This window comes from Procambarus clarkii, chromosome 57 (assembly GCF_040958095.1).
Source record: "Procambarus clarkii isolate CNS0578487 chromosome 57, FALCON_Pclarkii_2.0, whole genome shotgun sequence".
Lineage (NCBI taxonomy): Eukaryota > Metazoa > Arthropoda > Malacostraca > Decapoda > Cambaridae > Procambarus > Procambarus clarkii.
The window spans coordinates 17,988,849-18,015,926 of record NC_091206.1 but is presented as its reverse complement, the minus strand read 5'-3'; the positions used below and the strand labels follow the sequence as shown (position 1 = coordinate 18,015,926).

General features: G+C 40.3%; 1 protein-coding gene across 7 annotated transcripts in view; it reads left to right on the top strand.

The window, feature by feature from the left end:
• Positions 1–3,391: 3,391 nt before the first annotated feature.
• Positions 3,392–27,078, top strand: part of Prps (phosphoribosyl pyrophosphate synthetase) — a 25,332-nt gene continuing 1,645 nt past the window's right edge. For 3 of the 7 annotated variants that reach the window (XM_045725228.2, XM_045725231.2, XM_045725232.2), the window contains exons 1-8: positions 3,392–3,441; positions 12,234–12,526; positions 17,451–17,634; positions 19,477–19,569; positions 21,385–21,608; positions 23,717–23,890; positions 24,978–25,137; positions 26,401–26,558. In XM_045725228.2, the coding sequence (XP_045581184.1) occupies positions 12,240–12,526; positions 17,451–17,634; positions 19,477–19,569; positions 21,385–21,608; positions 23,717–23,890; positions 24,978–25,137; positions 26,401–26,493 (1,215 nt within the window). In that variant the 5' untranslated portion in view covers positions 3,392–3,441; positions 12,234–12,239 and the 3' untranslated portion in view covers positions 26,494–26,558. The remainder of the gene's footprint in view (positions 3,442–12,233; positions 12,527–17,450; positions 17,635–19,476; positions 19,570–21,384; positions 21,609–23,716; positions 23,891–24,977; positions 25,138–26,400; positions 26,559–27,078) is intronic. The other 4 variants (XM_045725233.2, XM_045725234.2, XM_045725230.2 and 1 more) reach the window with 3 other exon arrangements.

Below are 27,078 nucleotides of genomic sequence, written 5' to 3'. Positions count from 1 at the left end.
GCTAACAACACTGCAAATCACGCATGCCAGGGCGGATCTCATCGAAACCTTTAAAATACTAAACAATTTGGAGGATGTTGATCCGGAAAATGTCTTCAAAAGGTCAGATGTAACACGAACCAGGAGCAATGGGTTCAAGCTCAACAAGCCACAATGTAGGACAGCAAACAGGAGATGCTTTTTCACCCACAGGGTTGTAAACCCGTGGAACCGCCTACCCGCCGGAGCTGTAAACGCCAAAACTCTGTTGAGTTTTAAAATATAGCTGGAAAAGATCATCAGGGGAAATGGGGGGAACCTTTGACAAGCCGCCGGCTTCCTTTCCCTCAGGTAAATTATGTTATGTGTTCCGAATGGCATAAATATATTTGGGTGCGACCTAGTAAACGATGTGTACGGGTCCATAGAATTACCCAAATCGGCCCAATAGACTGGGCTCTATCATATCTACATTTGAAACTGTGTATGGAGTCATCCTCCACCACATTACTGCCTAATGCATTACATCTGTTAACTATTTTGACACTGAAAAAGTTCTTTCTAACGTCCCTCTGGCTCATTTGGGTACTCAGTTTCCACCTGTGTCCCCTTGTTTGCGTACCACCCGTGTTAAACAGTTTATCTTTATCTACCTTGTCAATTCCTCTGAGAATTTTGTAGGTAGTGATCATGTCTCCCATACTCTTCTGCCTTCTAGTGTCGTGAGGTGCTTTTCTCGCAGCCTTTCTTCGTAACTCATGCCTCTTAGTTCTGGGACTAGCCTAGTGCCATATCTCTGAACTTTTTCAAGCTTCGCCTTGTGCTTGACAAGGTACGGACTCCATGCTGGGAGTCCTGGAGTATTTACATACTCCAGGATTGGTCTTACATATGTGGTATAGAAGGTTCTGAATGATTCCTTACACAGGTTCCTGAAGGCTGTTCTGATGTTAGCCAGTTTCGCATAATCACACACTCACGTGTGTGTGTGTGTAAAATATACACTGAGGACAGGCAGCTTGTACATGTCTATTCGTTAGGTGTATATCGAGGTCCACCTCCAAGGTCGAACTACTGACCTGCACATTCACCCTGGGCACAAGTAGTCTCGAACCACCAACCCCAGGAGCAGGAGACAGTAGTTCTATTAACTACTTTACCTACAGCATAAAGAAGAATTCCAGAAACAAGAAATGGCAGTTGTTAACTGCTTCTGGAATCCTTCCTCGAATGTAGATGTTGCAAGGTTCTTTGATTATGTAAGTTAACAATAAAGAACTAGATACAAATTAAATGTGTGCTATAAAATATGTGTATGTGACATATATTCATATAAGCACAGACGTTGCGGTATTCAGAGTAAGGACAGTTTTTCCTCAGACCCATGCTCACAGTTTCTAGAAACCAGGACAATTTAGTAATCATGCGAAACTGCGGCATCTCTTACCGAGTCCATTTTGAACAAAAGGTAGTGAACAAAAATATCGAGTACATACAAGCAAAGTATATATTCAGGTGTGCAACTTCATCATAGTGAACAATAATAATGGTTCTGTCAACTATGGGTTTCACAATAAACTAAAGGTAACAGGATGAGCATGGGTTGCACAAACTATTGGTAACAGGATGGGTATGGGTTGCACAATAAATTACTGCGCTAGGATGAGTGTGTGTGTGTATATTATATATATATGTATATATATATATATATATATATATATATATATATATATATATATATATATATATATATATATATATATATATATATATCTTATCTACGTCCATGGCTTTCAGGTCCCTCTTGCATACGTCTTTGTACCGTAGCTGGGGCTTGCCTGTTGGACGCTTTCCCTGCCTCAGCTCTCCGTACAGGAGATCCTTGGGGATCCTGCCGTCGCCCATTCGCACAACGTGCCCGAGCCAGCGCATTCGTCTCTGTTTCAGCATTGTGTACATGCTGGTGATTCTTGCTCTCCCCAAGACGTTGTTGTTTGTCACCTTGTCCTGCCAGGTGATGTCCAAGATGTGTCGAAGGCAGCGCATGTGGTAGGCATTCAGCTGTCTTTCCTGACGGGCGCGGAGTGTCCAAGACTCACTGCCATAAAGGAGATTGCTCAGGACACAGGCTCTGTAAACCTGAATCTTCGTATACTCAGTCAGCCTATTGTAAATTCAGGTAAATCTTAGCTAATTAAATAATCCTGAAAAGTTTGCATATTGAAGCCAGGGCTGTGTTAGCAGCATTATACTCTCTAAGCAAAGCAATGCACTGTTGCCCTCCAACCCAGATGATGGGCACTGGTTCCCATGTCTGTGGACCTATACTTACAACCACGTTCTCGTCTGTGGACCCTCCCTACTTTGGTACGGCTCTCAGTGTGCTTGATAGAGTTAGGAGGGTGTTTGTCTGGTTATGTGAGGTATTTGTTGACCAAACCACACACTAGAAAGTGAAGGGACGACGACGTTTCGGTCCGTCCTGGACCATTCTCGAGTCAATTGTACATTCTCACAATCGACTTGAGAATGGTACAGAACGGACCGAAACGTCGTCGTCCCTTCACTTTCTAGTGTGTGGTTTGGTCAACATATTTCAGCCACGTTATTGTGACTCCTCGTCTGCAGGTGTTTGTTTGCTAGGTCAGTTTAGGTACACAACTGGTCGGGTTCTGATTACACGCGGACACGAGGCGACTCGACTAAACTCATTTTCTGTTTTAAATCTGGATGTATTGTTATGCTAGGCTGTATTAGGCTATGTTATTAAAGTTAGGCTTCATTGGGCTCGGTTGGATTAGATTGGTTTGATGTGGGTTACGTTACGTTGGGTTGAGCTATGTTAGTCAGGTTTCAAAATTCAAAATTCCACTACGCCACGGAGCAGTCTCTGTGGCGCAGTGGTAAAGCACGTGCCCGGCTCCTCGCCAGCCCTTTGATCCTGGCCGGGAAGGACTGACCGGACGACACTCCTTAACTGTTCACCCGACAGAGAATAGGTTGTTAAACGATTTGGCGGGTCATACTCCGGGGTAAACATTAGGATTAAGGACCTACCAGAAACGCTATGCATGCTATAGTGGCTTTACAAGAATTTAAAAACTGGCTTTACAAGAATTTAAAAACTCTTTTTTATATATAAATAAAAAAAAATCCGCCGACGAATCTTCTTGTGTGCGATGAGACTTAATTGTATCTGGCATAATTAAAATCTTAACTTAAATAATTCGTTTGTTAGACAATATATGATATTCAGATCTATAAATTACTTTAGAAAGGCCTATAATACATATAAATATTAATTTACACATTCCTGGCGCTATACGCTAGGAATTTCAATACGTTGTTCAAATAATTTTAGGCAGGGAGTCTCTGGGTCGGTTGGTCGCTACGGGGTCATCACGCCGACCCGGTCAGTCGTCAGGAATCAGCCGAGGTGTGAGTATTGTCGGTCCCGTGTAGGTAAGGCTGATCATTTTTTTTTTTTTTTTTTTTTTTAATATATCTGAGCAGTTGGGAGGTATGCATGAATATATAGTCTACCTCCACCTACAATGCTTAATGCATTATACATTTGTTCGCTATTATAGCATTGAGTTTTGTAATGTCTCCGAGGGTCATTGTTTCTCTATTTTTTTTTTTTATCCGGGTTGTGTAGTATTCAAATGTTTGTATTCCACTAATGCTAAATAGTCTGTCGTCTCTCGGATATTGTGGAAGATTTTTGAGGATCATGATTTGCCAACATTATATGGGTAGGATATTATGTAGAATACACTTCCCCAGTGTTAAACTACCCCGTCGTCAGGCTAGGCTCGTTAACGCGGCGGTCGTCTCCCCCACATCCCAAGACGCATTTATTATCGACTTTCATGTACTGTGTATTAAAAAGTTTTTATCGTGTATAAATTAATTTTATATTCTATAATTAATTAGGCGTATAGTAGGTTCGGTATTTATGAGACACAACTGGTCGGGGTCTGGATACACAACTGGTCGGGGTCTGGTTACACAACTGGTCGGGGTCTGGTTACACAACTGGTCGGGGTCTGGTTACACAACTGGTCGGGGTCTGGTTACACAACTGGTCGGGGTCTGGTTACACAACTGGTCGGGGTCTGGTTACACAACTGGTCGAGCTTCGGTTACACAACTGGTCGGGCTCCGGTTAAATAACTGGTCGGGCTCCGGTTAAATAACTGGTCGGGCTCCGGTTATATTAACTGGTCGGGCTCCGGGGGTGTCACTGGGGCTGTGGGTTGTGCATGGTCAGGCTTCGGTTCGTGCACGGTTGTGCTTCAGCGGTTGTGTACTAGTGCTCTAGGTTTGTTTGCTAAGGCTCTGTGTTTATATGTTTGCTAGAAATCCGGGTTTCTTTTTTTGTATATAGTTCAATTGTTTATAATGGGTCAATAGTTGGTGTCTAGGGCAAGTGGAGGATTTTAGGTAGGGCTAATGAGATCTTTGTTTGGTCGAGCTAGGAATGGAGCTTGGTTGTGCTCTGGGACTGTTTAGCTTTGCGGGGGTTGGATGAGATGTATTCTTGCTAGGTTTAAGATTAGACAATTGGTCGGGGTCTGGTTACACAACTGGTCGGGGTCTGGTTAGACAACTGGTCGGGGTCTGGTTACACAACTGGTCGAGCTTCGGTTACACAACTGGTCGGGCTCCGGTTAAATAACTGGTCGGGCTCCGGTTATATTAACTGGTCGGGCTCCGGTTATATTAACTGGTCGGGCTCCGGGGGTGTCACTGGGGCTGTGGGTTGTGCATGGTCAGGCTTCGGTTCGTGCACGGTTGTGCTTCAGCGGTTGTGTACTAGTGCTCTAGGTTTGTTTGCTAAGGCTCTGTGTTTATATGTTTGCTAGAAATCCGGGTTTCTTTTTTTGTATATAGTTCAATTGTTTGCTATGGGTCAATAGTTGGTGTCTAGGGCAAGTGGAGGATTTTAGGTAGGGCTAATGAGATCTTTGTTTGGTCGAGCTAGGAATGGAGCTTGGTTGTGCTCTGGGACTGTTTAGCTTTGTGGGGGTTGGATGAGATGTATACTTGCTAGGCTTAAGGTTAGACAACTGGTCGGGGTCTGGTTACACAACTGGTCGAGCTTCGGTTACACAACTGGTCGGGCTCCGGTTAAATAACTGGTCGGGCTCCGGTTAAATAACTGGTCGGGCTCCGGTTATATTAACTGGTCGGGCTCCGGGGGTGTCACTGGGGCTGTGGGTTGTGCATGGTCAGGCTTCGGTTCGTGCATGGTTGTGCTTCAGCGGTTGTTTGTGTACTAGTGCTCCAGGTTTGTTTGCTAAGGCTCTGTTTATATGTTTGCTAGAAATCCGGGTTTCTTTTTTGTATATAGTTCAATTGTTTATAATGGGTCAATAGTTGGTGTCTAGGGCAAGTGGAGGATTTTAGGTAGGGCTAATGAGATCTTTGTTTGGTCGAGCTAGGAATGGAGCTTGGTTGTGCTCTGGGACTGTTTAGCTTTGCGGGGGTTGGATGAGATGTATTCTTGCTAGGTTTAAGATTAGACAATTGGTCGGGGTCTGGTTACACAATTGGTCGGGGTCTGGTTACACAACTGGTCGGGGTCTGGTTACACAACTGGTCGAGCTTCGGTTACACAACTGGTCGGGCTCCGGTTAAATAACTGGTCGGGCTCCGGTTAAATAACTGGTCGGGCTCCGGTTATATTAACTGGTCGGGCTCCGGGGGTGTCACTGGGGCTGTGGGTTGTGCATGGTCAGGCTTCGGTTCGTGCACGGTTGTGCTTCAGCGGTTGTGTACTAGTGCTCTAGGTTTGTTTGCTAAGGCTCTGTGTTTATATGTTTGCTAGAAATCCGGGTTTCTTTTTTTGTATATAGTTCAATTGTTTGCTATGGGTCAATAGTTGGTGTCTAGGGCAAGTGGAGGATTTTAGGTAGGGCTAATGAGATCTTTGTTTGGTCGAGCTAGGAATGGAGCTTGGTTGTGCTCTGGGACTGTTTAGCTTTGTGGGGGTTGGATGAGATGTATACTTGCTAGGCTTAAGGTTAGAAAACTGGTCGGGGTCTGGTTACACAACTGGTCGAGCTTCGGTTACACAACTGGTCGGGCTCCGGTTAAATAACTGGTCGGGCTCCGGTTAAATAACTGGTCGGGCTCCGGTTATATTAACTGGTCGGGCTCCGGGGGTGTCACTGGGGCTGTGGGTTGTGCATGGTCAGGCTTCGGTTCGTGCATGGTTGTGCTTCAGCGGTTGTGTACTAGTGCTCTAGGTTTGTTTGCTAAGGCTCTGTGTTTGTATGTTTGCTAGAAATCCGGGTTTCTTTTTTTGTATATAGTTCAATTGTTTGCTATGGGTCAATAGTTGGTGTCTAGGGCAAGTGGAGGATTTTAGGTAGGGCTAATGAGATCTTTGTTTGGTCGAGCTAGGAATGGAGCTTGGTTGTGCTCTGGGACTGTTTAGCTTTGTGGGGGTTGGATGAGATGTATACTTGCTAGGCTTAAGGTTAGACAACTGGTCGGGGTCTGGTTACACAACTGGTCGAGCTTCGGTTACACAACTGGTCGGGCTCCGGTTAAATAACTGGTCGGGCTCCGGTTAAATAACTGGTCGGGCTCCGGTTATATTAACTGGTCGGGCTCCGGGGGTGTCACTGGGGCTGTGGGTTGTGCATGGTCAGGCTTCGGTTCGTGCATGGTTGTGCTTCAGCGGTTGTGTACTAGTGCTCTAGGTTTGTTTGCTAAGGCTCTATGTTTATATGTTTGCTAGAAATCCGGGTTTCTTTTTTTGTATATAGTTCAATTGTTTGCTATGGGTCAATAGTTGGTGTCTAGGGCAAGTGGAGGATTTTAGGTAGGGCTAATGAGATCTTTGTTTGGTCGAGCTAGGAATGGAGCTTGGTTGTGCTCTGGGACTGTTTAGCTTTGTGGGGGTTGGATGAGATGTATACTTGCTAGGCTTAAGGTTAGACAACTGGTCGGGGTCTGGTTACACAACTGGTCGAGCTTCGGTTACACAACTGGTCGGGCTCCGGTTAAATAACTGGTCGGGCTCCGGTTAAATAACTGGTCGGGCTCCGGTTATATTAACTGGTCGGGCTCCGGGGGTGTCACTGGGGCTGTGGGTTGTGCATGGTCAGGCTTCGGTTCGTGCATGGTTGTGCTTCAGCGGTTGTTTGTGTACTAGTGCTCCAGGTTTGTTTGCTAATGCTCTGTTCATATGTTTGCTAGAAATCCGGGTTTCTTTTTTGTATATAGTTCAATTGTTTATAATGGGTCAATAGTTGGTGTCTAGGGCAAGTGGAGGATTTTAGGTAGGGCTAATGAGATCTTTGTTTGGTCGAGCTAGGAATGGAGCTTGGTTGTGCTCTGGGACTGTTTAGCTTTGCGGGGGTTGGATGAGATGTATTCTTGCTAGGTTTAAGATTAGACAATTGGTCGGGGTCTGGTTACACAACTGGTCGGGGTCTGGTTAGACAACTGGTCGGGGTCTGGTTACACAACTGGTCGAGCTTCGGTTACACAACTGGTCGGGCTCCGGTTAAATAACTGGTCGGGCTCCGGTTAAATAACTGGTCGGGCTCCGGTTATATTAACTGGTCGGGCTCCGGGGGTGTCACTGGGGCTGTGGGTTGTGCATGGTCAGGCTTCGGTTCGTGCACGGTTGTGCTTCAGCGGTTGTGTACTAGTGCTCTAGGTTTGTTTGCTAAGGCTCTGTGTTTATATGTTTGCTAGAAATCCGAGTTTCTTTTTTTGTATATAGTTCAATTGTTTGCTATGGGTCAATAGTTGGTGTCTAGGGCAAGTGGAGGATTTTAGGTAGGGCTAATGAGATCTTTGTTTGGTCGAGCTAGGAATGGAGCTTGGTTGTGCTCTGGGACTGTTTAGCTTTGTGGGGGTTGGATGAGATGTATACTTGCTAGGCTTAAGGTTAGACAACTGGTCGGGGTCTGGTTACACAACTGGTCGAGCTTCGGTTACACAACTGGTCGGGCTCCGGTTAAATAACTGGTCGGGCTCCGGTTAAATAACTGGTCGGGCTCCGGTTATATTAACTGGTCGGGCTCCGGGGGTGTCACTGGGGCTGTGGGTTGTGCATGGTCAGGCTTCGGTTCGTGCATGGTTGTGCTTCAGCGGTTGTGTACTAGTGCTCTAGGTTTGTTTGCTAAGGCTCTATGTTTATATGTTTGCTAGAAATCCGGGTTTCTTTTTTTGTATATAGTTCAATTGTTTGCTATGGGTCAATAGTTGGTGTCTAGGGCAAGTGGAGGATTTTAGGTAGGGCTAATGAGATCTTTGTTTGGTCGAGCTAGGAATGGAGCTTGGTTGTGCTCTGGGACTGTTTAGCTTTGTGGGGGTTGGATGAGATGTATACTTGCTAGGCTTAAGGTTAGACAACTGGTCGGGGTCTGGTTACACAACTGGTCGAGCTTCGGTTACACAACTGGTCGGGCTCCGGTTAAATAACTGGTCGGGCTCCGGTTAAATAACTGGTCGGGCTCCGGTTATATTAACTGGTCGGGCTCCGGGGGTGTCACTGGGGCTGTGGGTTGTGCATGGTCAGGCTTCGGTTCGTGCATGGTTGTGCTTCAGCGGTTGTTTGTGTACTAGTGCTCCAGGTTTGTTTGCTAATGCTCTGTTCATATGTTTGCTAGAAATCCGGGTTTCTTTTTTGTATATAGTTCAATTGTTTATAATGGGTCAATAGTTGGTGTCTAGGGCAAGTGGAGGATTTTAGGTAGGGCTAATGAGATCTTTGTTTGGTCGAGCTAGGAATGGAGCTTGGTTGTGCTCTGGGACTGTTTAGCTTTGCGGGGGTTGGATGAGATGTATTCTTGCTAGGTTTAAGATTAGACAATTGGTCGGGGTCTGGTTACACAACTGGTCGGGGTCTGGTTAGACAACTGGTCGGGGTCTGGTTACACAACTGGTCGAGCTTCGGTTACACAACTGGTCGGGCTCCGGTTAAATAACTGGTCGGGCTCCGGTTAAATAACTGGTCGGGCTCCGGTTAAATAACTGGTCGGGCTCCGGTTATATTAACTGGTCGGGCTCCGGGGGTGTCACTGGGGCTGTGGGTTGTGCATGGTCAGGCTTCGGTTCGTGCACGGTTGTGCTTCAGCGGTTGTGTACTAGTGCTCTAGGTTTGTTTGCTAAGGCTCTGTGTTTATATGTTTGCTAGAAATCCGGGTTTCTTTTTTTGTATATAGTTCAATTGTTTGCTATGGGTCAATAGTTGGTGTCTAGGGCAAGTGGAGGATTTTAGGTAGGGCTAATGAGATCTTTGTTTGGTCGAGCTAGGAATGGAGCTTGGTTGTGCTCTGGGACTGTTTAGCTTTGTGGGGGTTGGATGAGATGTATACTTGCTAGGCTTAAGGTTAGACAACTGGTCGGGGTCTGGTTACACAACTGGTCGAGCTTCGGTTACACAACTGGTCGGGCTCCGGTTAAATAACTGGTCGGGCTCCGGTTAAATAACTGGTCGGGCTCCGGTTATATTAACTGGTCGGGCTCCGGGGGTGTCACTGGGGCTGTGGGTTGTGCATGGTCAGGCTTCGGTTCGTGCATGGTTGTTCTTCAGCGGTTGTTTGTGTACTAGTGCTCCAGGTTTGTTTGCTAATGCTCTGTTTATATGTTTGCTAGAAATCCGGGTTTCTTTTTTGTATATAGTTCAATTGTTTATAATGGGTCAATAGTTGGTGTCTAGGGCAAGTGGAGGATTTTAGGTAGGGCTAATGAGATCTTTGTTTGGTCGAGCTAGGAATGGAGCTTGGTTGTGCTCTGGGACTGTTTAGCTTTGCGGGGGTTGGATGAGATGTATTCTTGCTAGGTTTAAGATTAGACAATTGGTCGGGGTCTGGTTACACAACTGGTCGGGGTCTGGTTAGACAACTGGTCGGGGTCTGGTTACACAACTGGTCGAGCTTCGGTTACACAACTGGTCGGGCTCCGGTTAAATAACTGGTCGGGCTCCGGTTAAATAACTGGTCGGGCTCCGGTTATATTAACTGGTCGGGCTCCGGGGGTGTCACTGGGGCTGTGGGTTGTGCATGGTCAGGCTTCGGTTCGTGCACGGTTGTGCTTCAGCGGTTGTGTACTAGTGCTCTAGGTTTGTTTGCTAAGGCTCTGTGTTTATATGTTTGCTAGAAATCCGGGTTTCTTTTTTTGTATATAGTTCAATTGTTTGCTATGGGTCAATAGTTGGTGTCTAGGGCAAGTGGAGGATTTTAGGTAGGGCTAATGAGATCTTTGTTTGGTCGAGCTAGGAATGGAGCTTGGTTGTGCTCTGGGACTGTTTAGCTTTGTGGGGGTTGGATGAGATGTATACTTGCTAGGCTTAAGGTTAGACAACTGGTCGGGGTCTGGTTACACAACTGGTCGAGCTTCGGTTACACAACTGGTCGGGCTCCGGTTAAATAACTGGTCGGGCTCCGGTTAAATAACTGGTCGGGCTCCGGTTATATTAACTGGTCGGGCTCCGGGGGTGTCACTGGGGCTGTGGGTTGTGCATGGTCAGGCTTCGGTTCGTGCATGGTTGTGCTTCAGCGGTTGTGTACTAGTGCTCTAGGTTTGTTTGCTAAGGCTCTATGTTTATATGTTTGCTAGAAATCCGGGTTTCTTTTTTTGTATATAGTTCAATTGTTTGCTGTGGGTCAATAGTTGGTGTCTAGGGCAAGTGGAGGATTTTAGGTAGGGATAATGAGATCTTTGTTTGGTCGAGCTAGGAATGGAGCTTGGTTGTGCTCTGGGACTGTTTAGCTTTGTGGGGGTTGGATGAGATGTATACTTGCTAGGCTTAAGCATAGACAACTGGTCGGGGTCTGGTTACACAACTGGTGGGGTTTCGGTTACACAACTGGTCGGGCTCCGGTTAAATAACTGGTCGGGGTCTGGTTACACAACTGGTCGGGCTCCGGTTACACAACTGGTCGGGCTCCGGTTAAGTAACTGGTCGGGCTCCGGGGGTGTCACCTGAGATTTGGGTTGTGCATGGTCGGGCTTCCGTTCGTGCATGGTTGTGATCCAGAGGTTGTTTGTTTGGTTCGTTCATGTTAGGCTTGCAGTTAGACAACTGGTCGGGCTCCGGTTACACAACTTGTCAGGTTCCGATTGCATTACTCCGGGGGTGTGACTTGTTGGACTTTGAGTTGTGCATGGTTGTGTAGGGTTCGATGTTCAATGAACGAAAAGGACATGAGCAGTTGAAATTGCGAACGCATACCAACGAATAACGCTAGTATCTATATAACAAATTTATTGTCCTGTGGAGTTGATTTAACTTCCAGACACGTTTTGTTTAATAAATATTAAAGATTTAAAGGCTGTTTATGAAAGATATTATATAAATACACATTCTACTTCTTAATATCACCAATTAATTTGCGACAATTTGAGCCATGAAATGCGACGACTGGATCACTGTGTACAGGAGGCTGATATGGCAGCAAACACTCTCCAGGCGACCATATATCTTGGATAAGTCGCTCCACACAATTGTCGCTTGGACCGTCGACTTCCTATGGCGTCACCTCTCAGATATTTACGTCTCATTTCGTTATGAAATTAGATTATTTCAGAGTAAAAATAGGTTTGATCATGTTCTACGTGTAGCACCAACATTATAGTAAGTAAATATACCATATTTCTTCATTACTTACGTAATGCTAGGGCGATTTGTGTAGTTTTGGGCCGATTTGGGTAATTCTATGGACCGATGTGTACTGTCTCCGAGGCTGCCCGTACGCGTGACCTTGATAAATAGCCTGCGGCCTATCTTGGTCCCTACCTCTCAGGTTACTCAAATCTGCATACGCCTACTGATATAGATGTATATATATGTATATTAAGAGAGTAAGATAATGTTATTAAATAACTATAATAATTTTGCTTTCGAAGCGTGTATATAAAGGTTGATTAATACTCCAGTAATCGAAAACCAGTGTTACATTTAGATATATTTGATCTATGTAAATGAGCAACTATGTTGTGAATAACTATAACACTTACCATGAACGTAGAAGTTTACAATATAATATATCTGCTTATTTTATCATAACTAGGATAGATTGAACGCATTCGAGCACAAACATAGAGTTTACCCGGGTAAATAAAATCCAATAATATTACACAATTATCAGAGATATATTAAACATTTGCAACTTTAAAATAATAAGGATAGCCTATAGCAATCCAAAGAGGAAAACAATATAGCGCTAGATATGAATATACGCACACACATCTAAAAAAAACTTGGTTGATGCGTCTTTTCGTAGAGTTGCATGAGTGGCTCGAAGAGAGGAGCAGCGCGGGAGGATATTGGAATGCTTGACGCAGCGGCGGAGGGGAAGACGACGTCGGGCTGCTCCTCAGTGCTCGCTCCTGCGTGTCTCGCCCTCCTGCCCGCCACCACCACTCCTCCTGCCCGCTCCTCCTCCTCCTTGAGGATGCCCAACATCAAGATCTTCTCGGGCTCCTCCCACCCGGACCTGGCCCAGCGGGTCGTCGACCGCCTGGGCATTGATTTGGGCAAGGTGGTCACCAAGAAGTTCTCCAATTTAGAGACTTGGTAAGACGATAATTAATTCAATATTTTTTTCTCTCTACCTGCGTGCGTAACCTTTTTTTTAAGTCATGTGGTTGCACGTACGTGTGGAGGATGGCTGTCTTTTGTCATAATTTAAGAGTTTTTAATTCGGTGTCATGTTACTTTTGGCGTGTTATTTTGTTTTTCAAGATATAAGTTGCTATTTACGTTGGTGGGTTTTAATGGTAGACGGCATATAATGGCAGAATTTATGTTTTGCGTGCGTGTGTGTGTGTGTGTGTGGGGGGGTGAGGGAAGGTGTTGTGGCCTGGTCAGCTGAGCCGGGCTGCCATCTCCCTCCCTCCACTGCTGCCTTCCATTACGTATATATATATATTTATTTATTCCAGGAGGCACTCGTCCCTCTCCCTAAATGGTGATGCCCACATGACACCCCCCCCTCCTCCCCTTGGGGGTGTTGAGGGGGGGGGGGAGGAGGGAAGGGGAATGTTATTAGATGGATTTAAGAGGTGGTGGCATCGGCTGGTTGTCAGGGGAGGTTAATTGGCCAGTTAAGCTGACGAGGCACTTAAGGTGATTCAGGGAAGCTGACTCTCAACCCCCCCCCCCCTGCCCCTGTACTCTTTGAGAGCGCTCTTGCTCAACCTTCTTGCTCTATTAATGACAAACACGTGTGTGTGAATAAAAATCAATTAACATTTGTGTTTTATATATATATGTATAATATATATATATATATATATATATGTATATACACATATATATACATATGTATATATGTATATGTATATATATATGTATAATATATATATAATATATATATATATATATATATATATAAAATATGAATGAGTAAATGATTTATAATATAATCATGCATGCACATACCCATTGTGTGGGTTGTACGGGAAATAGTTAGCACATAATGGGCTCAGGAACTGAATCCCAGAATGAATGGGATATGTGTACGTTTATTAATGATTAATATACATAATTTTCAGAAGATCATCAGGGCAAATGGGGGGGGGGGGTAGGGACCTATGACAAGCCGCCGGGTTTCCGTTGTCATCGAGGCCATTAGTATTAGTGGCCCTCGGGTAAATTCAGGTAAAATAATGCTATTGCTTGTTCATGTGTTGCAGAGGCTCATGCTCAGATGATGGGAGGAATAATAATCCCAATTCTATTTCAGAGTAGAAAGTTATCTTTTTTTTTTTTTTTTTTTCTAAAGTGAATATCTGCAACTTTTTATATGCTAACAGAGAATTATCATAGTATGGTTTTCATGATGGTTATTTAATTTTCTCATATGCTGGGTATTTGGTGGCAAGTCCTTTAATGGGAAGCATTTAAATTCTAGCACATCATAGTTTATACAGTATTTGATGTATGTACTGTATAATGTATATTCAATAAATAAAGAACATTTGCTTTTGAACTATTCTATGTGTTGATACAAAAGCTGAAAACCAGCTTGACCTCAAGAACTTGTGATCCATTATTTGCAGCCTCACCTAGAATTTACTAAATTGATCTATACACCTATTTATTTGTTTTCCTTATTGACCATTTTATAGGTCAGTGTAGTTTAATTATCACTCACTCCTAACTAAATCTTGGCTGTCTTTTTATTATCCCCCAGAAGTTCAGGAAATTATGGCAAGGTGTAAATAAGCATCCAGTCTTGATGTTGACTTACTTTCTGCCTAATTCAAAGATATATATATATTGCCTATCAATCACCACAACCCCCTTGCTTTCCATCCTTGCATATTCCCTGTGCAGTGACTTTAGGTATCATGTTCTCCATCTGATCAGATGGTAAAAGTATTTCTTCTGATCCACTCTTAATATCCCTACACTTCAGTTCTTTGTCATTATTTGCCATTTGACATCTGTTATGCTCTACTTTTTCTCTTCTCTTACTAAAAACTCGTACATTCATTACATTATTTCAACAGCTTGAATTTTATTCCGTTTTGATTTTTTACTTGTAGATTACTGGTGGAAGGAGAGTAAATAATATTTTCTTTGTGTAAAAGCATTTGTATCCTGAATAATTTGTCCTTTTGATCCAAACACATTTCTATTTTGCACTTCACTGATATCTCCTACGTGTTCCATGATTAATTTGGTACAATTGATTTGATTTGTTGGGGACAGGAAGTCTATGTATACATATTCTTAGGCTTGTATTGAAGTCCTCCCCCAAAGTTAAACTACTAACCTTCCTTAGGATGCAACTCCACATCAGTTACCTAATTCCTGGGTACCTATTTACTGTTAGGTGAATAGAGGCATTAGGTGAAAAGAAACGTGCCCAACCATTTGTTCTGCCGGGAATCGGACCTAGGATCCCCGATTGTGCGTTGGGAATGAAGCCAACATTACCGTGGAACACTTCCTTTCCATGGAGTTTGGGGAGGGTGTTTGTGTACTTCAGTGAATTGTAGGTGTTAAGTTCGACCTGTGACACTCCTCGTTGGGTCTCAAGGTAAGAAATTGTACACATTATATCCTCTAGGGATGGACCCTGTGATCCTGTTGGGCCACAGTTTGTCCCCGTCTTGTTTGACTTTTTGTACTTGTGAACCCAACTCAAAAGTTGGATGAATGTTAGTATAACAACTAGTCTCATCATGGTACTAAAGGAATAATTAATTAGTTCATTTTTGTTTTACACTACTACCTTTGTCACCTGCATGATGAAAGGATATTATAACCTCCCTGGATATACTGTATAGTCCTTCTGGCTTGATGCCTACACACTTATTTTCTTATTAAATTCTTTATATTTTAGTACTGTACAGTATTTAATATTTTGTTTGCAAATTGTCTGAATTGTCTATTAAATAGAATTTGTAGCTTCTTGACTGATAATGCAAACATGAGTACTGTGCAGACAATTGTACTAATTTGAAATATGCTTATAAGCGTTTGTACACAATGGAGATTTTCATTCATATAATTGCAAAGTGCTTTAGACATTGCAAATCAAATTAATATAAAGTAGTTTTATACCATTTATAACTAAAAAAAATTCACTCTTAAAATTGTTTAATATATTTTTCCTCCTGCATGCTTTAAGCTCTTCTGAAATCATGTAAGGACTGATAGTTCAACCATTTATTGCAATGCTTATGGCATAATAGGTAAGTGTCTTAGTGGGTGAACCTCACTACGGACCCAGGTACTGTCCTCCACCTGCGGTCAGTCTGATCAGGTAACCCTAGCCAGGTTACCAGATTCATTGTTTAATTATTGCTGCTGATTGTGGTACTATAGATGTGTATGTAATTAAATATTAAATTAGTTATTTTCCAGTCTTGTTCCGTTTTGGATATTGTTGAAATTTGTAAGCTCTCTATACGTCATTAGTGAGAATTTTAAAAAGGGTTTTGATATGGCAAGAGTGGTGTTACCAGTGCCTGGGCTTCACCCTCGGGCAGACCCTGTGGTGGTAGGCAGGGACCCTATTGATAAACCTTTGGCCTTGGTAAGGTATTTGCATGATTTTTGCCAGTTTTGAGTTGGCTTTTGTAAATAAAAGCTGTTTTATTAATTTAGGATGGAATTGTGTTAGAGGTTTTATGGGATTTATTAATCTTGTTCTGCCAGTATGTACATTAATAAACTGGCTTATGTTAATTGTAATGTTTCTATATAAACTAATGCCCATTTACATTAATTTGTCATTAGTCTATATAGAAACATTGCAATTAACAGTTTGCCTATTGAACCAGCCTCTTTTTATTTAACTACCTTGGCTCACAAAATATCCACCTTAATAAGCGAGATACCTCTAAAAAATATATATTTTTTTCATGTATAATGGTTATTTTTAATGTAGAAAATGAGTGTAACATACAAGTCTTGACTGTTCTAGAATGTGATTAACCAAGAATTTATATTCGGAACTGGTTTTGAGTGACATGAGTGCATGTGCACAATATGCAACACATTCTGGTGCATGTGTTATGCATGCCGGTAACCTCACAAACCTCGATCCATATAATTATTATATATGCTCATACTTTGTTGCTATTATACATGTTGGTTGGGGGGCTACAGGCCTCTTCAATTGAAGTTATAGCTACGTCCTTTATTTTAATTGGTAGTACTGTACTGTACAATTGGGTTCATTCTCGGCCCAGTCAGTAGTCCCGGGTGGGACAGAAATGGTTGGGCACGTTTCCTTTTGCCTAGTGCTCTGTTCACCTATTCTGTTCAGCTTGTGTATGGCATTTGCCTCCATTAAATCTTGCCCATGTATACAACAGCTTTTGTGGCTTGCATTGAGATTTTGTCATAGTATTACTAATTTGGCTCTACTTGTGTATATGTCTAATGCCCCTCTTGAAGACAGACTTAATCTTGGCACTATTTCTTGTTAATGGAAGAAAATTATTTGTTACAGATAACGTATGTTCAAAAAAGCAGACGAAAATCGTATAATTAAGGGGTTTTAATACTGTACATTTTTTTTTCAGGTAAGACTAACACAATCGGTTGTGTGACTACCAAGACATTCAGGTTGTGTGTGTCCCAACATAGCAAAGTATAAACAGATCTGTTGATATTAAAACTTGTAGTTTTAACTAAAAGAAAACGGTTTAATACTGTAGATAGTTTCAATGTGTAATGTTTCCTTTATAAACAAGGAAGTTTTATTATTTCATACTTGAGACTTTAACTTTATCTTGGAATTCAGATTAAATTTGGCACAAACTAGACAGTATGTTGCCTTACCAGTTGCCAGCCGGAGTTTTCATGCAGTTTTTAAATTATGCTCATATCCATGGCCATAATGTAAATTTAACTTGTACACATTTGCAACTGGTCATTACATTTTCAGATTAATCTTCAAGAAAACAGATCTTCACTGGCAGTGTGTAAAATCAGTTGCTAACAGTTGCAGTGTGTAATAGTAATTTATCTTCAACAGTGTGGAGATTGGAGAGAGCGTGAGAGGCGAGGATGTTTACATCGTTCAGAGTGGCTGTGGAGAGATTAATGATAACTTGATGGAAATGCTCATTATGATCAATGCTTGCAAGATTGCTTCTGCTGCTAGAGTTACTGCTGTCATTCCATGTTTTCCATATGCCAGACAGGACAAGAAGGATAAGGTTAGTAATGGGAGTGTTGTAGTATGTTGTTATAAACCCCCATGTTGCCTCTTGATGTAGGTCTGCCCCAACAGTTATTCCCCACCTGACCATAGTGAAGTTGGGGAAAATTAAATAGTGCAAGCAACCATCATTAAATGTGACCAAGGAGGGAGATAAGTTGCAGATGAGCATCTTTGATAAAACTTGGAAGTGAGAGGTCATCTGTATGCGACGTGCAGTGTGCAAAAAATGCCATTGTGGGAGCATGTCGTGTGCAAAGGTCTTTGTCACTTGTTGTGAGGAAGTCTGAAGAGAAGGACGCACGTCGTCGCTACAGAGAAAGAAAAATATTTATGGCTTATGGAGAAGAATTTGAGAGGAGCTTCGTGAGTAAAGCGTGAGGAAGCTGTGGGAGGGTGATATGGTGACATATTTCTTTAAGTGGTAACGAGTATGGGTAACCTGAAGCCAGTTGGGTGGTCGTGCCCTGAGGAATCATGGAATCCAAGAATCATAGAAGAGGATTGTGTGGGCAGGTGTACCTGATTGGCACCTGTCCCATGACCTTTCTCACGCAAGTCAAGATTTAGAGAAGCAGAGTAGTGGCAGTCTAAAGAGAATTCTGTGGGCAACTTGGCAGAGCACCATATTTTGACGTCGTGCGACGAGTGTCGCTATCTCCATATTTTGCGGTTCGTGTATGAGGGACGTGGTGCGTCCAGAGAGAATGTAGTGGAACATGGTGGACACGATTCGTCCTTAATTAAGTGATGTAGCAGCTACTTAGGCAGTTGTACCAATGAGATTGGTACAAAGTTAAAAAATTATTTGGCATGATTTTAAGCATTTATTCATATTGGAAGATTGTCTCTGTAGTAGGTAGTGTGATGGTTGTGGTTGTTTGGAATATCCAGACTATTTTTTGTTTTTCTAGATCTAAAATATTTGCTTGTCCTTTTCTGGCTGTGCCTCCAAACCTCATGACTTTTGAGAGACTTGGTTAAAGATGGTGCCTAGGTGGGATGCCATTTGGATGGTCTGATTTGTTTGCATTGTTTCATAAAATAACTTTCCATGCTCACTTTGTTTTTGATTGCATAACGAGAACCATGCTACATAAACACTTGGGCAAGTAGATCGGCTGGTAGGCTTGCAAGTAGGCATACATCTTCTCTGGGCTGATGCCTTCCCATACTATAGAAGTGAGAATTGGAATAATGATTTATGACAAGTATTATAATTTGTAAGTGGGTATTTATTCATAAAATAATTTTTCCACGTTTAATTTTCAGAAATTTCTCGCTTCTGATAAACTTTAATATAGTTTATGGGAGTAATTTGAAAGTGACAAGATAATTAGCATTGTTGAGAAATTTGAAAATGTAATTACAAAAATGCTGTACTGGAGAGTATACTTTGCCTTATATGCTCATAGTTGTGTATTAGGAAGGGTATAATAGAAAAAATAGGGATCCTGTCCCCAACCATGGGAATTATTAAAATATACTGGTCTTTGGGAATGATTTGAATTATATATAATTTTAATTAATAGTTTTTGCAGACTGCATTGCTATTGTAAAATTTAAGGCAGTTGGTGTTAAGTGAAGCCTACTTTATAGTACTGTACTTTATGAATTAGCAAACGGTATCCTTTTGAAGTAGAGAAAATGTTTTTGCTACTGGGATCCATGTAAATGTTGTTTGTCTAATTTTTAGTTATTAAAATGCAGTATTGGGATTGGTAATTTCTGAGCTTAATGACAGGTAAATTCTTGGCATAATATGAACATGGTTAAGTGGTTAAGTACTTTGTCGGTTAATTATATATGACTCAAGGTTATTTAAATGCTCATCATCTAGCGTTGTGAAATACCGGAAAAACTTGGACGGAATTGGATGCGACTTCGAGGTGAAGTAGAAACCGCTGCTCCGGTTGCAGAGCTTGGTGCTTTAGTGGGTATTCTCTTGCTTTAAGGGACAGTTTCTGTGATGTCACATGTGCCCACTGAGGTGATTGCCATAAAGAAAGTATTATGTAAATAGAAAGTTATCTTCTCTTTTACACTTAGAGTTGACAGCTTAATATTGGAAGATTGTGTAGTAATAAAGACATAAGTAAAATTGTTAGACTCCAATTATTATGTTACAGAAGTTAAAAAACAAAAAACTTCATTTTGTCCCTTTAGAATCTAAATTAACATTGTTATACTAGAGTGAAATTTAAATTTAACAAAATGTTCAAATATTAAACCATTACATAATTTAGTGCTTAGGAAAAAGATTTTTAAAATTATTTTGACTAGTATTCTATTTCTAGTTTAGATTTAGTTTTGCACTCGTTTATTTTGGTATATCCGAAATAGTACAGCATTCAGTACTGTGCTGCATTTTCAGTACAGTGTTTAGTACCGTGTTGCCTTTTTAGTATTGCAAACTTTATTCATATTAGAAATTGTGCTGCAATCCATTGATTAATTCATATCTTCTATATAATTTCCCAATAAACTACGGTAGTGAAGAATCTCCTCTAAATGTTCCGTCTCTCTTGGCTTTTCACTTTTATACTGTATTTTCAGTGACTTTTGCCCACGTTTTTCCTAAGATTGTAAATCTATTTGACAGGGAACATTTTTAAATATAGATAATGTTAGTATTTTTCTTTTTTGTATCTATCTTTCTTAAAAGGGGGGGGGGGGTGAATTGTTGCTCTGTGGTTCAAAGCTAGATTATAATACTGTGGTTCTATTTTTTTTTTTCTATGGCTCATGACACCGCTACTCCAGTTTTCATTGGTCTTAGGTGTGGCTTGCCATTTTTGCTAAATATTTTTATCAAATAAATGGTGGATTATATATGAAGATTTCTAGGGTCATAATTGTTTGGTTTAAACCTTATTGTATCAATAACTGATCAGACATTTGCACATTATTATTTTTTCAATCGTTTGTGAAAAGTTGGGTTATGATGCCACTGGATAAAATGTGTTGTCAAACATTGATAGTCGTTGACTATTTTATTGTCATAATATTGATATTTATATATTTTTATTTTCAAGCGAAGAGAAAATCAGTTAATGCCTAATATGCTGTTAGGTAGTTTTCTAAACTTGCAGTTTCAATTTTTCTTTCTGGAATTCTCTAAGTATCCTTTGCAAAATACTGACATATTCTCTAAATCCCTCATTTCTTTATATTTGTTAAATTTCTCACTTGGCTCTCTTGGTTTGTTGTTGGTGCAGTTAATGATCAGAAATGTAAGCATTATGCTTATGCTCAAAGCATGGAACATGATGCTAACTTTTGTAAACAAGCTTGAACTTACTCCTGCTCCCCCCTTATATTAATGCAGTAATCTACTTCCGTATGTATCAGAGGTAGTTTATTGGCTTCAATAAATGTAGTTAATGCTTGCCCAAAAATTCCTTATGTGCAACACATTCCTCTTTTGATGCATGTTTCATCACACAAACTGCCATTATATTGTAGGCTGTCTGTCCTTTGTTTGAATATAATTAGTCATATCTTCCAGCACTTACTGTAACACATGCCAGTATAGATACATTCTCATGACCATGCCTCCTACATATTGCATTGCCTTAACATAACGTAAGCTTTTTATTTTGAAGATTTGATCTTGCATGTTGCACAAAACTTCCCATGCATATCCCTAGCATATAAATTAAAACATGTAAAGAACATTTAAGCTTTTTATTTGCTTTATTTTCGTGAAGCTTGCTAGTAGAAATTAATTTTCCTTCCGTCTTGACAGTCCCGTGCTCCTATATCTGCCAAGCTGGTAGCCAACATGCTTTCTGTAGCTGGGGCAGACCACATCATTACAATGGACCTACATGCCTCTCAGATCCAAGGATTTTTTGACATTCCTGTTGACAACCTTTATGCTGAACCTGCAGTCCTCAAGTGGATCCGTGAAAATATTCCCGAGTGGGGAAATGCGATTATTGTCTCGCCTGATGCAGGGGGAGCGAAAAGGTAAATATCGATGATGGATGAGCCGGTTAAGGTATTACTTAATTTCTTGAGTTATGTTGCCAAGCTTATAAGCTTAAACAAAATAGGGACTATTGATAATATTCGCTAGGGATAAGAGAGCCATGAAAGTACTTACTGTAAGTATGTATGATTGTGTTGAATGTTCACCAGCTGTAACGCCTCATAGTCCTCTCGTGTGATATATAACGTGTCATCGGTGTGCCTGACGTATAGTACTTAAGTCACGTGTGTTACAGAGGGGAGGGATAATCTCTAATGTATCATCCCCTTTTTACCTGGGCAAGGTAATGAATGGAGTGCATCTTGATTACTTTCAATCTCCTTTTTCTGAAAGTTATTGATCTCCTTCTGGACTAATGCCTGCTTATTACTATCTTTGTAGGAAATGGGGTGGGTGATGGTGGTGGTGAAATCTCTTGGTGAGGTTGAAGTAAATACAGGTTGTATTATTATACAAACACCTCATTGCTGGTGGGACAATGGCCAAAATTATGGGCTGTTTTGTTCTCAATTTAAATTTTTGTATTTTTCTGGTTGGTCTAGTAAATGTAGTACAGAACAAAATTTTTACTCCTGTCTATTTTGGGCACGGCTCAAAGCCTTTGGCAACACATTGACTCATGGTAGTCAATAAATTAAAGATATGTGTAGTAATTTTCCAAGTTAAAGTATATGAGGTACTTTAATACTTGCACCAAATTAAACCAATAGTGGATCACCCCCATAAATGCATACAATGAATGCACATTGGTGGCTGAAGTGAGGGGCATATTCTGATAAAGCACTTGGAAGAATAAGACCACCATGTAACCCATTGTAATATCCATACAGAGAGCAGATAATGACTGTTTTTAATAGTTTTCCCACTATATTATCTATGATGGGCCTGTATAAGATTACTCAATAGATGATGATAGATTTCAATAAAGGTAAAGAGAATTGCATTTGTATAGAAAAGCAAAAATACAGCAAGTATTGGAGCACCATTTAAAAATACTTTTAAGAGATTTAAAGTAATATTCAGCAAGTTAACATGTACTGAATAACTTTTGACTAGGCCAACAATTTAAAGTTGGATGAGGCAAGTGACTGTTTATTTTGGGCAGTTGGTAATGCCAATATAAAAGATCAGGTAAGCTTAACCATGTATTCAAAAGTAAGATGTAAATAAAATTAAAAATATGATTATTACATATCATGTAATTATTTAAAGGCTGCAAAAGGTATAGATAGTGCTGTAATTGTTCGTATACCTTAACTCTTCAGGGCATAGAAAGGTGTGTGCATACTTCATAGCCAGTTCCTGAGCCCAGTATGTTGTTCTCTAGCAATCTGCTGGTCCCTCAGGATGGGTATGGTAATTATAAACTGATTACTGTGCAGTTGATACAAACTGTAGGGACTGGAAATGTTTTGGTTTAAATTGCAAACTGAAGTAATACATCATTACAATAGTTGAGGAAATAAATGGGTATTGGGCAGGGTACAAGTCGGAGGATAACTGTTATGTTGGGATGGATATCCCAACATTACAGCTTTATATTCTAGTACTGGCTATCCAGCTTTATATTCTAGTACTGGCTATCCTTAGTGATATTTAGGACCTTTGAATATCCCACAACGTGGATGGTACTGACGAGTCTTTCCGTCTTGGTGCCTTCTGATGATAATTACTCGACACTTGTTCGGATTGACTTGCAATCTGTGAAGAAAATATTTTTGACCTTACTCTTACATGTGTGTTTGTGTGTATATCTCGGAATTATTTGCAGTTGATAATTAAAGTACAGTATCTAAGATTAATTATGATAATTTACTGACTTTTTTCTGCTCATAAACAACTTGCTTGAATGAATTTTAACATGTCTGAGTAGCATAGTTTTAAAGTATTAAGGTTGCAGTTAGAAATCATTTGAATTTTAGTGTAGTTTGATTTTGCTGAATGATATACCTTACTTTATGCATTTTGTAAAATTTTAGTGAAAAGAGTGGTGTTGTGTGAAGTATATAGGAAAGATTTTTATAATTGCTTTTGCTTCATGAAAACTTTAATGTAGGTAAAATACATGTTATTTTTTCCTCTTTAGAGTGACATCTATAGCTGACCGTCTCAATATAGAATTTGCCTTAATCCACAAAGAACGAAAGAAAGCCAATGAAGTAGCATCAATGGTTCTAGTTGGAGATGTAAAGGATCGCATTGCCATTCTGGTGGATGACATGGCTGACACATGTGGGACTATCTGTCATGCTGCAGAGAAGTATGTATTGGTGTCGTGAAACTGAGTCGGCTTTGGGAAATAAGACATGGCATTATTTTTATTATTGCTGTTATTTTATGGGGTATTTTAAAACAAGTCTTGACCATTTACATTGCTACATGCAATACTACATAGTGTCTTATTAAACACAATTTCCATCCCTCTCACAGTAACCTCCATCTGAATATACTCGTCAGCTTCTTATTGTCCTTCATTCAGTTTGCCCAAACAGTTTTGGTATGCTCTCCTCGGTCTTTGTGATTTATTGACTTGCACTTAATATTTCTGCATGACATTTTCATGCCTTCATGTGTTTTAACACCACACATACTTGTCAGATTGTCTGCTCCTTAGATTGTCTTTTTCTACTACTTCACTTATTGACTTTTCACTTGATTTAGGCTCAAGTTTTAAGCTGGTCACACACTTCTGTACAATTTATCAGTCACATTGACTAGACCACAAACTAGAAGGTGAAAGGACGACGGCGTTTCGGTCCATCCTGGACCATTCTCAAGTCAATTGGCTTGAGAATGTTCCATGATGGACTGAAACATCATCGTCCCCTCACCTTCTAGTGTGTGGTCTGGTCAACATACTTTAGCCACGTTATTGTGACTCGTCGCCTGCATATCATTCACATCTATTTCACACACTGGATTTCCTTCTCTTGTTGCTAACATAAATTTACTTTTGTCCACATTAATTTTTAAGGCTAATACAGTATCTCACATTTTTAACTAACTTACATTAATCAATTACTCTGCAAAAAAAAATTACCACTTGCATATATTCAATTGTACAAACTCGTAATTTATCATATTAGACGTGTACACTAAATTTGCATGTTCGGTTTCTTAAATCATCTTGCCATAACTCATTCATATTAAACCACCAAGTTGAGGTAGTGTAACCCTGGTGAGCACCTCCATTTAATATCAACCAGTCATTACACCATCGACTCATTCCACTTACTTACATTCGACTTACACCATCGAATTTGGTGGCTATTATAATAGAAAGAGCATGTGAATTTGAGCAATCCATTTCATGTTTTTAGGTTTTCAAAGTTTTTTTTTATTTTTAGACTGATGGAAGCTGGTGCAACCAAAACATATGCCATCCTAACGCACGGTATCTTCTCTGGACCCGCCGTGTCTCGTATAAATAATGCTTGCTTCGAAGCAGTTGTTGTTACTAATACTATACCTCAAGAGCAACACATGAAAGATTCTAATAAAATTCAGGTAAGTTTTAATATGCGTAGCTAAAACTTAAAAAAAAAATCTATTTTTTAATGATCATGTAAATATCCTCTTAGAAATTTAAGTTTTCAGAGATGACTTCAATTTTCATTTTGTACCAAATTTGTATAATCAGGACAAAAGTCAAATTAAGCTTTTTATATGTAAATGAAAATAATTATTGCTTAAAATTGGCTGATCTTATTCTTATACAAATGAAGCTATTATTGTTAAAGGACTACACTTTATTATTGTAACTGGTAACGTCATTAATTTTTTGGGAAGCTCTCCTTCGAAATGCATGTATGGTAATTTGTAACGTGGAAAAAGGCTTACTTTTAAGATTAGAAACTTTCCCTAATGACATAATTTGGATGGATGAACAGGTAGAATTTTCAATTTTTGTGTTGTCCAATGGTAGAATTTTTTTGTTGGCCCATTGTTTACTTGGTTATTTCTTGCGCTGTCCATACTGGAGCAGGGCTTTCCTGCTGATTGGCTACTTCATGAGTATTCTATACAATACTATTGTTTGTATTGTAAAATATGCCTGATATAGGGGACATTGCTCAATTGAGTGTAAGCAGAAATTAGCTACGGTAGTTTTAAAATATATTTATCATGCAAATTTCTTCATGAAATAATTTTAATGTACTGTAGTTTTGAATTATCACTTGGGGCATGGAGATAATCAGTATACAAAATAGATGGCTTTGTGCAATCTTGTGCCGATTATTAGTTTGTGCATTGTTGCTGGTTCCCAAACACTAAGAATTGCATTGAACATTCCTGCGTTAAAGCATAAAAACAAGACGAGCTTTGTATGCACATTGAAATCACAAGAATGTGATTAATATTTGAAAATATGGAGGCCATATGATGGAATTGAACGCCATATATTGGAATCCACGGACACGTGCACTACTGACTGGACTCTGTTGGAAGCATTTCAAGCAGAGATGCTACTTGACTTGTGTAGATTTTGGTAGACACCATTATAATCAAAGTTTTATGAAATACTTGCTCACATTGGTGTCAGTAATGATGTTCTCCATCTCTTGTTCATGTCAGTGCACAACGAAATGACAAGACCGCGATGAATCTGAGATAAAATATTTTAATGCATGTAATTGATGTGTGTGACCTCTCTTGAAGTCCACTAGTTTATATACCATCTTAACAGTTCCTATGTTTATAGTTGGTGTACACTCTTATGGCCTGACTTTTTGTATTAATATTGAAACTTCTCCTGTTCTTGCTTTTCAGTTGATTGACGTCTCCAACATTTTGGCCGAGGCTATTCGCAGAACCCACAATGGGGAGTCTGTTTCTTTTCTATTCAACTCCGTACCTCTGTAGATAATGACAAGCATGATGGGTCCCAAGATTAATTTAATGAAGTAAATGAAGCAGGTAAATTTAAAGTGAGTCTTTATTGAGTATTCAAGTTATATAAGGTTTGACTAGTTCATTATAATAATCAAGTCCCAATTATTCTGTTTCCATCAGTTTTGAACGCTTTAAGTACAAAAGTATGTGTGTGGAAGTGTCGATATTTCTTGAACTACATAAATATTTTTTAGGATTAAGGGGTTCCAGGGGATGCTGGTCAAAAGTGTTTATGCCATATATCACTGCAATGCAAAGAAACCCTAGTAAAGCATTGCAGAGGCCATTATAAATAAATTAGTGATCCCAGTTTAATCTCATTAATGCTGCTAAATATAGTAATAATTCATTCTGAATAGCTGATTAACTTTTTTAGTATGAGATATCTCTCATGGCCTCCCTCTTCCTGGTGCAACAAATTCACAGGATTTTTCAAATACATACCTTATTTTACCTAGTCTTAAAGTTGTGAATGAAGGTGGCTTCCACTGTCATATGTCGGATAATTCCATCTTTCTTTGCACCCTTAGTGCATACGAGTACCGAGCTCTCAAC